The 18,919-nt window shown below is 37.2% G+C and overlaps 1 protein-coding gene across 1 annotated transcript; it reads left to right on the top strand.

Moving 5' to 3' along the window:
• The first annotated feature begins 735 nt into the window (after nucleotides 1–735).
• Nucleotides 736–18,278, top strand: pnoca (prepronociceptin a). Its single transcript, XM_059353328.1, has 3 exons — nucleotides 736–836; nucleotides 13,685–13,818; nucleotides 16,120–18,278. The coding sequence occupies exons 2-3, from the start codon at nucleotides 13,699–13,701 to the stop codon at nucleotides 16,726–16,728; spliced, it is 729 nt and encodes a 242-aa protein (XP_059209311.1). The 5' UTR covers nucleotides 736–836; nucleotides 13,685–13,698; the 3' UTR covers nucleotides 16,729–18,278.
• Nucleotides 18,279–18,919: the final 641 nt, after the last annotated feature.

Here is an 18,919-nt window from a genome sequence, read left to right as displayed (position 1 = left end):
GTTATCCACAAATTATCACTGTTCATTGGTGTAAGTACCATGTGGTCCAGTATGCAACTTTCACAAGTGTGATATGGCAACTGGAAACTTCCAGTTCACATATACTGAGAGCCGGATTTTTTATTGAAGTAGGAGATATCTTGTGTCCAGCAGTTTAACCTCTGACATGATGATTTGCATATTCATGCATTTTTCAAATTTAATTTGTGTTAATTCTTGTAACCATAACTCTTGTTTCATTGTGTAACTCAAAAAAAGATAAATAAATAAATATTTTGTATGCCCACATTAAAGATATATATGCATATATTCCCAATCCTTCTGTTTTCCTTAATCATACCCATGTTAATTTTTACACCACTCCATCATGCTTCCTCTTTTCTCCCTCTTCCCAGCTCCCTCTGTCTTTCAGTCATATTAAATCAATTTTTTTATCCTGTCATTTTCTGTTTTGCCCCCCTCTTTTCTCATCCTTCCTCCCCCCATTTACTTTTCTTCCTATCCTAACTCCTATCTTCATCTCACCATCTCTTTCCTACCTCACGCCCTGTTCCTGCTCTTCCCTCATCTTCTTTCTCTTCCCGTCCTTCTCTCTGATTTCCCTCTCCCTCCCTCTCTTTCTCTCTGTGAGGAAAATGGGAGTTTTGAAAGAGAGAGAGGGAATCAGAGGAGGAGGTTGAAGGGGAGGGGTGGGTCCCTATAAGAGCAGCTGCCTCCAGCCTCCACGTAGCCAGAAAAACCACGCTGAGACAGAGGGAAGGAAACGTATACGCAGACGAACCTCAACCTGCACCCGAGGGACCCCTATAGGCACCCACAATCTCACCCGAAAACAGGTAAGAACATTGTGGGGAGAAGGAGGCAGATGAAGGAGGAAATGAATTGGCTTGACCTCTGACCTTTGATACAGAATGCTTTGCATGTGTCATAAAAAGACATTTTGTTAACTGACTGTCAGGCAGGAATTTTTTTATGGTGCAAAAAGTGCTCTTGGAGACACGCTTTCCAGAGAGTGAAGGTAGAATTTTACATACGTTTGCCTCCTTACTAGTTGCTTCCAATGTGGGCAACGTAGCAGATTTAGAGAGCCCAATAAATCATTACAATCCAGATGTGAATTCCATTTTAATTGCTTTAAATAGGGCACAAAGAAAGAAAAAAAGAATTATTTGGATGCTTTTTTCAGCACAGTTAAGAGTTTATTTCCCCCAATCCGTCTTTGTCTCCATCAACTGTCTGCCATCCGTGCCTGCTCCAGCCTAACTGTTGCAGCCATTGTCACGGAGCCGTGACCCTCTGACCTTTGAGCTTCTTTCGTCTGAAAGCTTGTAATACCGCTGATCAATGAATTTAAGCTTTATCTATTTTTTAAAGCAGAGGATGATGTCTAAGGTCCCTTTCGTTAACAAACCATTGATCCTGTGTGTCATAGCATCAATGCCTCACCTCTAAAAGAGCAACTACAGACAATTACATCCTATTAGTACACTTCTCCGAAGTTTAAAGGCTACGTTTGAAGGAGTTAAAAGCATAAGGCAGGAGGTATGTACACACTGCAGAGAGCATGTGGTGTAGAGGAGTACACATGCAGTTTGTCTCAGAGAAAGGTCATAAATCGGTTGTCCAGATTAGTCATTAATCGTTCAGGCCTGACTTACTGCAGCGCTCTGATGGGTTTCATGAATGAAAGGGGAGTCGTTGCAGAAAGCTGCTGTTCGTGTTTACACTATTGCTTAAGAAACAAGAGTAATGGAAGGTAATTTGGGTAAGTGCACGTTGATTAAACAGAATCAGATTTTTTTCAGGCTCACTTCATTAGAAGATTCTTTTAAAAAGGCATATACCTGAAAATAACTCAATTTTGGATACACTTTATTTCTAAAGCCAAAACCCTGCCAATTTAATAAGTATAAAAAAAATACTAAATTCTTAAGGTTTGTATGTCATGGAATTTATTGAAAAGCATCTGGCCACAGATATTGCAGACTCCCTTTCTCTTCATGAGCCAAAACCCTCTTATTCTTCCTAGATTGGATTAATGGACGAATAGCAGGTTAAACATGATTAATACAAAAATATATGAAATCTATTTATAATATTATTATAAAACCAATACAATAACAGTATAATTTATCGAATTATTTGGAATTAAGATTATGCAAAAGGTCTCCAGGGTTAGAAAATATTTTTTTTGCCACCTTCAACTGTGATTGCCATTGTTTCTTTTGGCTGATGAGTGAAGAAAATATCGCAGCCACCATTTTACCAGCAACTGGCTGGTGGCTGCTGCTCATTTCCAACCCTATGGCTGCACGATTTGGAAAAAAAAAAATCAAATTGCAATTATTCTGACTGATATTACAGTCGCGATATGATTCACAATAATGAAAGACATGATCATTTTTCTAATTTTCATTGAAAAATATATTAAAATCATCATGGTTTCATATATTTTTTAGCAAGGACCTGTAACAAAGATTCTTCCTAATCAGTGGAACACGATTTGTAGGCCTCCTCAGCTTTGGATATCTCACTGGTCCATATTGCGAATTATAAAGCCCAGTTATGCAATGATTTTGAGATGAAAGCTAGATTTATTTATTTTTTAACGTTATCAGCATTACTAGTAGTAGTAGTGTAGAAATAGTAGTAGCAGCGTTTCTGATTCTATAATAGTACATAGTAATATTATTTCCCCTCTGCCTTCAGGTATATATATATTAAACTAATAATTTAGTGTTCTTTAAGCTGTCAGGAAACAACTATAAAGTTAACAACCTTTAAGATTGGGTGTCACCTTTTTCCATGTTTAATAATTGCCACAGTGTTTCTGTTTAGCCTGGGGCTCCCTTTTGATTTTAACCTTGAAAGAAACTCCATAAACAAAGGCACTGTTCAAAATTGATTACTTCAAGCAAGCTCCTACATTAAAAACCTCTTTGAACAACCACTGATGATAACAGATTTGAAAGTGAACGTACCTGGTTCTGATTATCTGAGGGACTAAAGATTCTTGTGTAGCAGAAATAAGCTGATGCTGATGTACAGATACCACTCAGGCTCAAACAACATTGTTTTGAAATGATTCAGAGAAAACTAGAGGCTTTCTCATACCTTAGGGCAGACACTCAAATCATTCCCGTTTCTTGGTAGCTGTGAAATGTATTTATTTTCCAATAAGCTTTGTATTATGTTCTAGCATTTCTGTATTGGCTGAGTGAAACAGTAATTTCTTCAGTGAGGTTGTACAGAGGGAATAAAAGCCAGAGCAAATAAACTAAGTCTGATACGGTATGTCACATTAAAATGTAATATTTTAATGTTGAGAGCCATATTTGCTTAATTGCATCGAGGCTGAAATTAAAGCTGTGACTTGTCACTCACTTTAGGTTAAAAGACGTCAGTATTCTGACAATAGATGTCAGACACACCAGCTGCTGAATCATTGTGTTCCTGTGGATAGTTGGCCAAACATAGATGAGGTGACGATGACGTATGGGACTGTGAGACGACATATGGGACTGTGAGATGAGACACCCTTCGTAATAGAATTTCAACTAAAAAAGTTCTGAAATATTGAATACAACTCTTGTGAACCTTTTGGTGCAAGTTCCTCAGAAACAAAGGACAAGGTGTTGGTGTTGAAGCAGACTATCAGAAGCTGTGATAAAACAAGAAGGCAAGTTGTGTACCAGCTCTTGTTTGCCATCATTATGTCCTCCTACTGTACGCAAAACAGATGAATGCATCAAGTTAAAGCGGCCTGTTAGGTTTGTCACTTATCTGGAAATCATTGTTAGCTGATGAACCAATTATATACAGGAAGTTTATGTGCTTTGCAACAGTTACGGTAGTTTGTTTGAGATAAATCAATGAAGAAACTGGCAGTCAGAGTGTAGATACTGAGGCGTATAGCAAAAGAAAAAAGAAAATCTACCTGCAAAAACTCTTACTTGACAAACAAACAGAAAAATAAAGTGGTCCTTATTAACCATAACTGAAAAAAATAACAAAGTGACCGCTCATAACATTATAGAAACACTTAACTGAATTACAGGCAGGCTCCTCAGATTCTGTGAATTTGCTGCTTTTCTCAACAACACAGTACACTTCACCTTCAGGACACCATTCTCGTTCGAAGGCTGGATGGGGAAAATGGAAGGAGGATAAGGAGCGCTGGATCACACTTCACTCTGGTGTGTACAGCTCTGGTGGCTGCACTGAATTGGCTGTGAATGTGGAGAGTTAATCCAAGGATACAATGTTCCTAACACGGCAGGGTCCCTGTCCATCCCTTTGTACTGGGATCCTTCTTCACGTGTCCTTGCTGCCCCCAGTGTCCTCCTCTTTGTCCCTGCCTGAATATATCAGAAGAGAACTGACTCTTATCAGGTGTAGTTGCACTCATTATAATTAAAAGGGCAGATATATACATTTAATTTTGCCGTTTTTGTTATATGATTTTATGGCTTGTTTTCTTACAATCCTGGGAATCTAAAAAGCAAATGTATTGGAAGGCCGAACCGAAAGTTGATATAAGTGCCAGTTAGATAAATTGTATAACCTCTTTGCAATTGAGGTGTCTTAAGAAAACTTTAAATGATTGCGGACAATTGTCCCACCACTGTTCTGTAACAAAGAAAGTCCTTGCAGCCCCAAAAGCATTTTCCTCATTGGTTGTCATCATCAAAGAGAGTGAGAATAAATGATTCAGCTTTTATTTTTTCAATTCTAAACTCAGAGGAGTAACAGCTTAGAAGATTTCCTAGAGCCCAGATTTGCGTAACATCAAAGTCTCTGAAGGTAAAGCCAATTCAGAGGAGACTGCATTCTTTTACTGGCCAGCGGGAGGTGAAGTCTGTTTGTGTGAAAGTCAATAGGAAAATGACCCTGCTTCTCACTTGGTTTATTACCTCAATTCAAAATGACATGATGTTCATTTTGTAAATTACGGTCTTGTTTTTCAAGTAAAATATACAGGAAAGCAGGTTTACTTTAGGGCTGGCTACCTTACGATTGATTGTATGCTTTTATCTTGGAACTTTTATCTTTTGTGTTTTCAATCAAACTTCATTCTAAAGTTTTCATTGTCTAATAATGTCATGTTGTTCAGTAACACTCTAAGGAGTCAGCTGTTTATTTTGAGTAAGGATTGCATTCTTTCTAACCAAGCTAGCAAATGGTAGCATTAGCTGATGATGTAGCATAAAAGGGTGCCACAGGAAGTAGTTCTTAAACCAGGAAGTAGTTAGCATTTTAGCGCCATGGGGTCTAACCTCGCAAACTCAACGAGGATTTTGAATTGTTTTTGGTTAGATGCCTTAAATAAGGTCTGTGGTTAACATGAGCTGAAGAGATGTTCGCTTTTTGCTGTACAACATGAAATACGTTAGCAAATACCCCCACACAAAGGCGGTTGCTACAGTGGTTGTTGTGGACATTAAGAGTTATGATGCCAGGCACGGACGAGAACTCTCTCACTAGTCCACCTCACAACCTCTAGTCATATTTTTCTGAAATCTTGGGCTATTATGTCCTTTAAAAAATCTGTTAAAAAATCAGTTTTTTCAGTGTTTCCTCACCTATATGTCCTGATAATTAATTTTTAACATTGACTTACTTGATAAAAATGTTGAACCCAGAAGAAACAAAGGAAAACATCAAATCTGATCTTGAAAATTATATTTCAATACACAGAATTTTAAATATTGCAAATATGAATACAGGTTGCAAATATTACATATAACAGGTAAAATGAGGATAATCTCTAGTACTATATTTTTATACTAAATATATTTGACTCTGGTTTCACTTGACCGAATATAATCCAAAAAAAAATCTGGTATGAGTTTCAAGCCAGAACTTTAGAGGGAAGCTGATGGCAAGACTTGACGTTGCTTCATTTTTATGTCTTTACGTCATGAAGAAGTGATGTGCCAGTGCTTTCATGGACTCTAGAGGGCTAATAATCATTACATTTGGCTTCGGTTTCACTAGCTTGTCAAAACCGCTAGTTAGCTTGTAGGAAGCAAAAGGGTAGTGACGTTCAGGGCTACCGTGGTGTAGTTAGCGATATAGCATAACGTTAGCTTTTTACCTCTGTCAGCTGCATTAATGCTTCAAACATCATAACAGTGGTGTTCATTTGTGAAGATTATTCTGTTGAACAAAACGTGTTAGGATCGTGTGTTTGCCACAGAGCTTGTTTTCTGCAATGATCCAAAATCCAGTGCAAAAATTCCATAGGCTATTCTTAATAGACCACATGGCGATGCTACTTCCAGGTTGGCCTACAAAAATATGTCATTTAGTTTGCTCTCTATTCCCGCCCTGATTTGTTCAATGTATGCACTTGTTGCAAAAAAAACAATATGGTGATGGACATAAAGACATTTTTAATGGTGCTTGTTTCACCCATGTTTGATAAAGGGCTATTTGCTATGACAATTGACAAGCTATGTATATGACAAGTCAATACTCATATTACAGAAATAAAAGGGGTAAAAAACTCGACAAATCCATAAATGTTTATTGTAAATAGAAACAGAAAAGTATCTCAAAACATGAACAAGAAAAAATCAATATGAAATGAGCTCAATGTGACCCCTGTGTAAGTATATGTGAGCACACCTCCCAGCCATTAATCGACCTTAAGTGATTAGGTGCATTGAAAAGGGAAATTGATTTAGCTTAGCGTGTCTGCCTGAAATGGCTTCAGCCTGTAATCTACTGCCATGTCACACACAGTCTGACTGACAGCGAGCATCTTGTAAATGCACTAAAGGTTTTCTTCTATATGTCAAAACGCCCACTCTGCAGACACATCTGTGAATTGACACGACCTCTGACCAGGAGACAACGAGCAGGATCATAAAAGAAGTATATGTTTGGCAGTAGAAGTGCAAATATGTGCAATATACTTATCTTGATATAAAAAAACAAGGCAGATGTTTCTCTTGTATCAAGAAATAGGTAAAATAATAAGTGTGAAATGGCTTCATATTTTTCACAAAATAAAATGTATTTGATTCTTTTAAGCGTTCAGTTTTTGCCACATGAATTGTGGAGAATATTGAAACCCATTGTGAACATTTATACCAGTAGTAGTAGTTTTATCATGTTTTTGTGTGTGTGTGTGTGTGTGTGATGTGAAAGACAAAGAGTGAGAATGTGTGGTGGTGGAAAAGAGGGAGAATCATGAGTGGGTGTGAATGAGACTTAATTGAATGCAGAAAGTAAATAGTTAGAGTGAAGTAATGACAGATAAACTAGTAGGTAGATGAATATATATTCCGGTAGTAACAGAGAGCAATAATATATTGATTATTTTTTCAAACAAGCTCACTGGTAATATAGATCCACTGTCCTTTAATGTTTCACATGAGTGACCACTCTGTCAGATTGCTATCAATATTAAAACAAAGAGCACAATGTATTTTGAGTGGGCCTTAGACAAGCTGTCAATCAAAGTGACTTTTCTGACAGTTAAAGTAGTTTGCCGTCTGGCTCCAGGCAGAAGACTAAGTAACATTTAATTACCTGTCAAACTGACTCATCAACTAACAAAGACAACATCACAAATATGCTCTAATTATTCAATATTTGTTTTCATTAATATGCTGGTTCTCTCTTATTTAAGGCTTGGAAGTTATTGTTTATTAATTAAATTTTAAGATATCAAGTTTAGAGCAGCAGTTTATTGGGCAAGTATTCGGTTGTGCACAATCATTTTAGCATTAGAAAATCTTTAAATCCTTAATAATATCAGCTACCATTTCATAGTCCTATAGTTTTTGGACAGATAAAGGCGTTTCATACTGTACATGAAAAGTCGGTAAAGTAAAACTAATTTGCATATTAATAGAGACTAGGTTTGAACTACATTTAACTTTTAAATTAGATTCTACTTGTGTCATGAAATACCCCATTTATGAGTTCATGCAAATACCATACCACAGAATACAAATTAGGCATTTAGAAAGCACCTCCTCGCCCACCTACAGCAGAGGTTACATGTACTGATGTGAATTTGACAATATTGTGGTTATCACACTTGAGTTACACAATAATTTGCAGTCCAGGTTTTAAAAATAAAGAAAAACTGCAGGAGGGATACACACTGCTCCTCCGTTCAACCATGCGTGAATAATCCGGCTTTAAGTCCCTCTTCAGGCTCGGAGTAATTTATTTTGTACTTCCTCTTCTTGATGAGAAAATAGCAATAATGGAGAGAAATAATGGTGAAAAGCGTTGATAACACAGTGTGAGCTGGTTGTGAGTTGTCGGATGATGAGACTATGAATTAGACCAGAACCTACATTTGAACATTGCTGTAACTTTAACAGTATTTATATGTGGTTGACTACACTTTTTAATCAACAACTTGAAGATGGTCACGATGTTTGGACTTTTTTCATTTAACCTGAGGGAACTTGTCGAGCGTACATACAGTTTACACATAACGATACTTTCCAAGGAGATAGACGACAGACTGTGTGCTGATTTCCCCACTTATACCACATTTCCATTGCAGGCTACAGCATGGCTCTAGTGAACTCGACTCGACTCGCTTTTTCCCCAGAAACAAAAGTTGTAGATAGTAGCTGGAACTTTTTAGTACCACCTCGGTCGAGGTTCCAGGCAAGGTGTACTGATAGTAAAAGGCAGATTTAAAAATACTTCAGACCACTATTAAATCATCACTAGCATGACACAAGACTGTCTCTACAAACTTGTGTTTTTTAAATAGCCGAGCTTCCGGTAATAGCAATTTTCTGAATTACTCTAGCTCGCAAAACTACACAGCACAACTGACAAAGTGAAGATGTTCCAGTGTTTGTTGCGTTGAAGATGATATCACAGCAGTTTCGTGCGGCATTGCTATGGTGACAATCTGAGAATCCTACCTACCCTGAGGGGGTAGGCCTAGTATCTGCAGGAGACAACGAAGTAGAGAAAATGGCCTGTAAGCCATGTCAAGTCCAGCTGAATCATGCAGTGGAAATTGAGCATTAGTGAAGTGCCATTTCACTTATTACTTGTCTGAATAGTAGTTATGTTTTTACAAAACATGGATGACTCCAAATACCCTTATCCTGACTTTGAATAGACCATATTTACATGGTGGTCGTTTTTCTCTGACAACGTGAGGGTGGGAAAAAGTCTTCTGAAAACTACAATCAGTCAGCTACAACCCTAATTCCAGAAAGTATAACACTGTGTAAAATGGAAATAAAAGCAAAATACATCAAATTCAGATTTCAGAGTCTATATTTACAAAATCAAAAGTCATATCAGTTTGAACATAAAATATATTGTCTTTGCACAGTTTACAATTGAATATATTTCATGAAGGATTAGTAAATTATTGCATTTTGTTTTATTTACATTTGAAACAATGTCCCCACCTTTTTGGAATCAAAGTTGTAGTGATGGTGAAATGGTCCAAGCATTTGACAGCTGAGTTGAGTGCTTTAACGTTTTACTGTCATTATTCTGTTTATTTGTTAGTGTGCTAGCATTTGTTTTGTAGCATGTTCGCTAATGTTAGCTAATGTAAATGTCTAACTGTATTAGTTTGATATATGACACATACACACATACATACATGCAGTATATGTTCGTTTGTTATTGTATTAGTTTGATAGATCAGTAATGTGACAGCTGAGCAAAGTGCTTTAATATATGACTTTCATTGTTCATTGTTTGTTTTCACCATACCCGTTAGCGTTAGCTAACATCAACACTGCAAGCCAAGGCAGTGATTCCTGAGGACCACTTTAGCTAACACATTAGCTAAGTGCCAGCCTTACTCAGCTAATGTCAAACAGTAACAATGTTATGCTGTGTGCCTGTGGATTTTCCTTCAATATCGTGATAGTATCCCTCAATCCAGTTGCTGTATCTCTCTGTTTGGATTCCTTTGGGGATCATTACAGACTTATCTGCCAATGTTTGGACTGTTTTACACTTAGTGCGGATACACAAGTCAAAGGTTTGGACAATTTCACCATTAATAGCTGACTGATAATAGTCTTCGTATACCCTTTCCCACCTTGAGTATGACGTCAGAGGAAAATGGCTGCCTTGTGAATATGGGGAATTTAAACTCAGAACAGGTAACAGGTTGAGTCTGGATGAGAAATACCACAGAGATATTCTATGGACAGGGGTTCCTTTCATCTGAAAGATGGTCTTTATTATAAATCATCTCTTGGACTGAGACCTGCATCAGCAGTGCCTCAGTGCAGCACCAGACAGTAATGACTTAATTAACTGGTTTATTTAGTGGTTAATCAGTTAATTAAAAGCAGAGTAATTGGGTTTTCAGGGCCCTTGAGAGAACCTGGCAGACGTCAGTAGACGAGGACCACAGAAAAGATGCGTTGTAGAGAGGCTCGGTTCATTTTAACAGAGCTTTTAATAGCACACAGTATCACACAAGAGGACAGAAAAACAGATAAAGACTGTAGTCAATGGAGTGCGTACGTACATATGTGAATGTCATATCTGTAATATCCTGAGTGAGGCTTTAATGACTGCAGTCAGTCTGTGTGCCAAAATAAAAAAAAATTCCAGACTTTCAAAGAAAGTTATAGATACTCAACTCGACCACAATAGTTCCCTGCAGTAACCCTCAAGTAGGATTTGGACTGTTCCTTAAACCTCTAAAGACAGCTGTCAAAACGTATTCTTTGGTTCATGTTAATTCATGTTTCAAGATTATCATGAAAAGATCATCCCCACAGGGGAACAGCATTGTCCTTTCCTCTCTGAACCCTTGCAGTAATCATACAAACATCTAATGTGACATTTAAAGGCGCAATATGTTACTTTTCAGGCTATTCTTACAAAAAACAATGCACTGTATTCGTTATTTATACAATGAAAGTAATGCATTGAATTTCCTAGGTATCCCATGAAATTGTGTCCATTTATGTGTGGATTGAGGGCAAGCAAAGAAAAGTGGGTGGTACAAACTGCCCCTCAGCATTTAAGAAGCACTGTTTTTTTATTTGCTTTATTAAGTGATTTTATCTTTATTTTAAACTGGTGCTACATTAGTGTTTTACAAATACTTAACTTTCCAAGAGCAGTTAGCTAAAGCGCAAGAAAGTTGCCACAGACACCACAACTCTGGTACACTGAAGAATACAGACAGCTTTCCCTGGCGGTGGAAGGCTTGATGAGCAGTATGTGAACTGGTTTGACGAGGGCTTTAATGGAACAGACGTTCATTTATATGTAAATATCCTTCACTGCAGCTTTAACTTTTTGTTTAGCACCATCATTAAAATTTTAATTTCTCCAATACTTTGGTTTATGACCAAATGCTTACAGAACTAATATCTCCCACAAGCTTCAGCTGTACTTTGGGTTTTAATTAACAAACGTTATATGTTACAACATTAAACCTGGTAAATCTGCCTCATAGCTCAGCCTCAGAGCTCACAGCATGACAGCACATAAGAAAAAGACACTAAGAACAACCACAGCAACTACAACAGAGAAAGACTTGGACTATTACGACACAAATGACGACAACGCAGGATTAGATGACGTAATTACAGACAGGGACCAGTGGAGATTAGTCAAACCACGACACAGAAAAATACAACCTATAGCAGATCAACTGTGGGAAACAGCTAATCAAAACAAATGGTATAAATGGGCAATGTATACAATTAAAGAGATGACATATAATGAATGCAGAATCTATAATATCTAAAATATATTTCACCTGTGTACCTAGGTTGCATATATTTTCAATGTAGATTTATCTATGGATTTATCCTACATATACTTTTCTCCTTAGAGTAGTTTGATAGTATAAAGGTAAGAATGTATTCCACTTTTATTGTCCTCACATATTTCTAAATAAACGATGCAGCATCTGTTTGTGTATGCATCATCTGGCCACATAACTGAGAAGATGTGATGTCTCCTTCATGCATTATTCTTAATGATGGCAGCTCAGTTTTTGGAAGCCAAGTCAGCACAAAGACAGTGACAGGAGGTTGGAGAATGAGATTCATTTTGGCCAAATGAATACACCCGAGCTGTTTGTCTAAATCCGCTGCCATCTGCCAATCTCGTCCCGCCTTTAGCTGTCCTTCAGTATTCCTGCCCAAAATGGATGCGCTGCTCTTTTGTCCTTCACTGACAAACCCATCCTCTTCCCTATCAGACGAAAGACAGACTTGACACACACTTTTATTGTTTGCACACTACAAGACTGATTAATTTTGATTAGTTTTGCAGAGCTGTCTTTTTAAGGGTAGTTAGAGATTGGAATGAAGGGTGGTGCAATCACACTTTTATCAGTTTTTAATTACTCTGAATAAATTCCAAATTTCTAACACCACTTATAAAGTGTTGCCTGATTGAAGACAAATTAGTTTTACTTTCGGCTACGTTAGTTTAACAGATAATGACAACCTACAGCTAAAAGACCAGTGTAGTAGTAGTTAAAGTTGTGTGTGTGTGTGTGTGTGCATGTGTGTGTGCGCGTGCGCGTGTGTGTACTGTATAGTAGGCATACACAGTGCGCAGATTAAGTATGTGTTCATGTGCTTTGCTTGTGTGTCGTAGTGTTGTGTATGTGTTGGCATCTGAGTTTTAAGCGTGTGTGTTTGCCAGCAACAAACAATGACTCAGTTCATTGCCAGAGGCATTAATTGAGGCATCAATTAAAGGAGTTAACGAGTTTGTTTAATGAGATGAAAACTCTGGTTGTGTTTCTGACGTCAGACTCACCAGACTGGGCTGTTCCCAACAGAATAAAGTCAAACAATATTTATTTTCCTGTTTTTTTTTTTAATTTCTCTAAGTCTTTCTTTGTCACTATTATAGCTGATGTGCTCCTTTTCTCTGTCCCGTGTCAGAGGCAACAAATGTAAAAGAATAATCCACTATTTGGGGATATGTGCTTGCTGACTTCTACTCTTCGTAGAAGGAAAAGCACAGGGCAAATAAACCAGTAAAACAGCAATAAAAAAGTAAATGTAATTTATTTGCCCCTTAGGGCAAACATGAAGAAATGGCTAAATCTACTGAAAAATGGTAAAAACTACAACTTTGAAGCCACAGCTCTAGATTGAAACCCTGATATAATAGAATGTATGATTTATGCTGTAATGGTAGTTCAAACAAAAATTATGTTTTTTTTATGGGTTTCAATGGGGACTTTTTTGTCCTTCAGGGTCTCAGTGCCTTTTTTTATTGCCTCAGCAGTCTAATTGACACATTGTGTGTGAATATTTAACACATGCAGAAATAGAAAATTACATAGTGGCTTTAAAAGCAGCCGTATTGTGGGGCTTTATGAGCAGGTTACCAATGTTCTTACTGATCGACACCAGCTGTGAATAACTGCTTGTAGCATTTCAGAAGCCTTTGGACCTTGGTACAAAACTATGGCAGTTCTTGGGTGTATTGGTGGCTAGCTTACTAGCTAAGAAAATACCAGATGTAAATAAAACACTATGAGAACTGTTGGAATACGTACTTCCTTCTTTCAGAGGAAACTTCTGTTTCGTCCTGTGTCCAGTCTTAGTGCTAAACTAGCTCTTAATGCTGAAAGGTTAAATAGAAATAAATACCCCTACATAGCAGTGCTTACTGAAATTGTATGAGTAGGTAGAATGTATGAAATTGTTTATTTGCTGTGTCCTGTGTTGAGCAGCAGACGGTGAGACCATGAAGACTGTGGTGGCTCTGCTGCTGCTCTGTCTCTGTGATCCTGGACGGAGTGACTGCCAGGCAGACTGCATGTCCTGCAGCAACATCCTGCCCAAACAGCTCAGTTTCAATACTTTGGTGAGGGGTCCAGACACACACACACACACACACACACACACACACACACACACACACAAAACCACAGTTCAATACTGATTTTACAGATGAGAGCCAAGACTGTTCTTTTTTTTTTTTTTTTTGGTGTCTTCATTTTCGAATCTCATCAATAGATAATTTTTTCTTTGTTTGTCATTGGTACATTGCTCTTCAGATGTTTTGGTAACACTTTACAATAACCATCATTTATGTTAAACAGCTTATAAACAGATCATTTATAAACCATATATAGGCCATTTAGAATGGTAATTATATAATTTATTAATGTTTAACTAACTACATAATTTATAAATGACAAATAGATGGTATATTAATGTAAGTTTATAGTTACTTTACCATTAACAAACAATTTAATTATAATTAATAGTTCATTAATAGTTTTAGTTGCACTCATTTTAACATTTTAAACACCATTTTAGGTATGTTAATGATTTTGAAATGATTCATATACCTTTAAGAAATTGGTTGAAAACATTTAAAGATTAAATTTGTATAGCACTTTGAAAATGGTTAATAATTGGTTTATAAACCATCTATAAACATTACTTAGTTGGTTATTGTAAAGTGTTACCGATGTTTTTTGGACCTCTGTCTCTACATACTCAGCTCTTCAATTAACCTAAAATGGTTCCACATTTTTTAAACATTATTGGTATTATTCAACTTTTCATTACGATAATACCACATTACATTTGTATTTTGTTTAATGTATTTCTGTTCTTATTTTCATCTTTATTTAACAAATTGTATGATGTTCTGCTTTGTTTTATGCATGCTGTAAGGCGACCTTGAGTGACTTGAAAGGCGCCCTATCAAATAAAATGCATTATTATTATTATTATTATTATTATTATTATTACAAACTATTCCTATTTCAACATCTTCTCACACATTCTCACCAGCATGGCAGCATAGAGTCAGCTATTCAGCATCCAGCATTCCCACAGCAATTTTATATGTCATACTGCAAGTGCTTACCATAAATCCACGAACCCCTGTGACACTAAATAGCCTGTGTTGCCTTATGCTCCTAAGTCACTTTGGCTTGTAGTATACCTTGAAAATGTCCCTGACATTTCATGTTACATTTATTTTTTAACAACCATAACTCAAGCATGACATATTTCTTTTTTAATTTTGCTCTGAAATATTACCAAATCCTTCATCAAGACAAAAATCCCTCCACTGGGCTCTTTTAATTAGGTGATAAAATAAGTGGAACCCCCCCTCCTGTATTCATCCTATCCTCCCGTCCTGACTCAACAAATTACCCTTTTGGCATTTGAGTTTTAATTTGTTGTGGCTAATTGATTCCTGGGGTTAGATGTGTGTTTCTCCTCCCAGTGTAATGCCTGGTGGTTGTTTCTTTCTGCATAATGACATGTCTACATCTCAGACAGAGAACACAAGAAGACATTTAAGAATACAAAAAAACTTAAAACTGTTAATGTTGTTAGTGTTAGGTCAGTCGTATTTAAAAGGGCCTTAATTGAACCTGTTGAATTGGACATGATTGCAATGATTTTTAAGACCTAGGACTGCTGAAGACAGTCTTGCCCCATACCATCGACTGACTTCCTGCCCCCTTTTTTTTTAGAACCCCTGTCGTCTTTGTTTGCTCTAATTCTCTCCTCTACTTTATCTTCATCTCTCCTTCATGGCTGAAAGGCATTTTACTTGTAAATCAATAAGGAACCAGAGCCTTCATGATTAGTCTGCTTCATGGAAACAGTGGATGATGCTCAAATCAATTTGATTAACAAAGCGAAGGTACTTTATCATGCATAGTATCAATCTTCAGCTGTATTCTGAAAGATACATTGCCAATAACAGACACACATTACCAGTGATATACAAGCTCATATACATATAAACCACTTTATATGTATACATACATATCATACATATCTCTTCCAACAATACCTCGGTTAAGTCATGGTCACCTAACAGATATATTATAAAAAAAACAACTCTTATTCTTTTCTCTTCTTTTCTTCTTTAACATATAGCACTCCTTTAGCAATGACAGTTAGCTCTTAAAGTTATGTACTTACTTGATTCCTATGGTCTATGTCTAGTACCATCAGGTTGAATGCACTTATTGTAAGTCGCTTTGGACAAAAGCGTCTGCTAAATGACATGTAATGTAATGAAATATAGATATAGAAATAAAAGCTGTTTTGAGTAACGCTGCAGAGTTGATATGAATGAACAGATTTCAGAAAGAAAATGAAGACAATCTCTTGTCTTTGTCTCTGTTAGGTGTGTCTCACTGAGTGTGAAGCCAACATCTCCCCAGCTTTCTCCTGGGACTTCTGCCGTAAGGTGCTGTCGTCGCCAATTTCCACACTTGCTGCTACCTTACAGAAAAGATCTCAGGAGGAGGTGGAGGCCCTGTTTCCTGAGGAGGAGGAACAGGTGGAGGGTGGTCTGTTGCTGCCCTTTGCGTTACAGAGGTATGATCACGTGACCAGGGCACTCGGGATGGACGAGAGGGATCTGGGTGGAAAGCTGAACACTGCCTACAACTCCCAGGCTGCCCTGTCTCTTGATGATGAGTATGAGGAGGAGGCTGGGCAGGAAGAAGGGGCTGCTGACATGGCAGCAAGAGGACAGGGAGATGTCGGGCTGAGCGTCTCCAAGAGGTTCGGCGGCTTCGTCAAAGGGAGGCACGGTTACAGAAAGCTGGTGTCTCCAGGAAGATCGTACCAGAAGAGGTATGGTGGCTTCATCGGCATCCGGAAGTCTGCACGCAAGTGGAACAACCAAAAACGTTTCAGCGAGTTCCTGAAGCAGTATCTGGGGATGAGCACGAAAGCCACTGAGTTCAACAGTGTGTCAGAGGACCTCACCCAACAGAATGAAGTTTAACAGACTCCACCTTTACGCTACTGACATAAAACTATTTATCGATGTATTTTCACTGATTTTGGTTTTTATTTCACCAACATGTCAAACCTTAACTGGTCACCAATGAAGCTAAGTAATTTACCAAAAGTGAAAGCTAAGCCTGATATCTACTCTACTCTACTCACACTGTTTTAAGTTTTCCATCTCTTTTAATCATGACGCAAACAATTTGCCTTTAATTATCAGTCTTTTATATATTTTCATAAAAACTCCCTCAGAGCTGTGGGACTCCATATTCCCTGGCATGGATGGATCATTTAAATCAGGCACAGGCCCAGGGGCCCAAAGTGTTGGCCTTCATCTACAAAATGTCACTCAAAGAGACATCTCCCAACCAGGAGGAGACTCTACATGATCATAAAAAACATAAAACAAATACAAAGGCACACAAAGGGGCCGAAACAACCACAAACAGAAGCAAAATAGCTGAAAAGTGACACAAAAAGACACAACCACCAAGAGACACGAAATGAAAACAAAGGGACACAATTTGACTCTATAAAAGGGGCAAATCAATCAGATAAATAACTAGAAAAAGACCAAAACGAATACAAAGTGACACAAGAAAGACACAAAATGACAACAAAGAGTGTCAAAAGGGGATCAACAACTCTAAAGTCTATGTGTCTTTCTCCCATGTAGAAGAGGTGGTGGGTCATTTAGACCTCCCTTTTGCTGCCCCTTGTGGGACCTGCCAGTTAAATTACCATATTTCATTTTATTTGGGTGCCCAAGATCTTGTCCTCATGAGCTTTAAAGAAACAGGAATTCTTGGTAGTCCTGCAGTGGTATGCAGTAAAATGTAGGCATTATTTTGCTCTGAAATGTCGTAACATTGGCATATGTATTGTTTTTCTGATTCCCTGTGTTGTATAGTTTTAATTACCAATTGATTACTGTGCTTAGTCATCTGTGCAAAGTGCCAAACCTTCTTACATGGAGTCCTCTGGCTTTGGAGGGTCAAAGTGTGTAGGATGTCTAGTAGGACAGTTCTCTTTATTATACTACCATCTTGTGGCCAAATGCAGTCTCTTTTAAAAGAGTGTTGTTGTTTTTGGCATTATGGTTTGGGTAATGTCAGCAGTGATGTAGAGTTTATTGTATGTGATTTGTGGTAAATAAATAAAAATATGAAAAAACACAGCTAGAAGTCATGATTTATCACTATGCCAAACACAGCTGAGACAGGGCAACTAAGGCAGGTTTTATGAAAAAAGATTTCTCCTTCAATCTGGTGCAATTGTGAAGTGAAAGACAATATATCATTCAATATGCAGGTGTATATGCTACTGATCTGTCTGCCAAACTGATGTTATGTACAAGTGAGCATCATCTCTGACTGACTCTTGTGTCCAGATTCCTGTATGTACAAACAATGTCTCATATTTTTTTTCTTCAAACTGTAATGGTGTGAATTGTTTCCCACTATGAGAACTTGTAAATAACTGAATTTAAACATGTCAATAAAAATAGTTTACTATTTCCTTCGTGGCTTGTTATGCAGCAACTGATTCTGTGTCTTGAAGTATTTTGTTGTTTCCTCATTATTAACAGTACAGCCAGTAATGGGGCTGAGCTATGTTAATTACTTTACTTCTTTTATTTACTTATTTTTTGGAACTTCTACAACATTGATTAAAAAAAAGAAAAGAAAAACATAAAGGTTGCCAGGTTGTGTAATGCTCCTTTGACTGGTGGTTGTCACTTCTATTTTTAAAAAAGCAGTTATAAATGTAGATAATTTATGAATATATATATATATATATATATATATATATATATATATATATATATATAAACTAAAGCAGTGGTTCATGAAACTTCATTGTCCCTTCACTACACGTACCCACCAGGAAGCCACTCAAATGACAACAAACAAAGCAAAAAAAAATTCAAAGAGACATAAAATTACTACAAAGAGATTCAAAATGACATCCTTATGTAATGTTCAGACATTGATATTTTGAAGAAGCCTATGTTAACCACATGTCGATTCTTCTTTTAACCCTTTATCAGGCGAAGAACCGTATTTGGTAACTTCAGCGGATATCCAAAATAAAAACATTTAGAGAAAAAAGTTGCAAATTTACGAGATTAAAGTGGCAGATCTACAAGAAAAAAAGTCGCAGATTTAAGAGAAAGAAGTGGGAAA

This window comes from Centropristis striata, chromosome 2 (assembly GCF_030273125.1).
Source record: "Centropristis striata isolate RG_2023a ecotype Rhode Island chromosome 2, C.striata_1.0, whole genome shotgun sequence".
NCBI lineage: Eukaryota > Metazoa > Chordata > Actinopteri > Perciformes > Serranidae > Centropristis > Centropristis striata.
The sequence above is the reverse complement of the archived record's forward strand: the minus strand, read 5'-3'. Positions and strand labels throughout refer to the sequence as shown.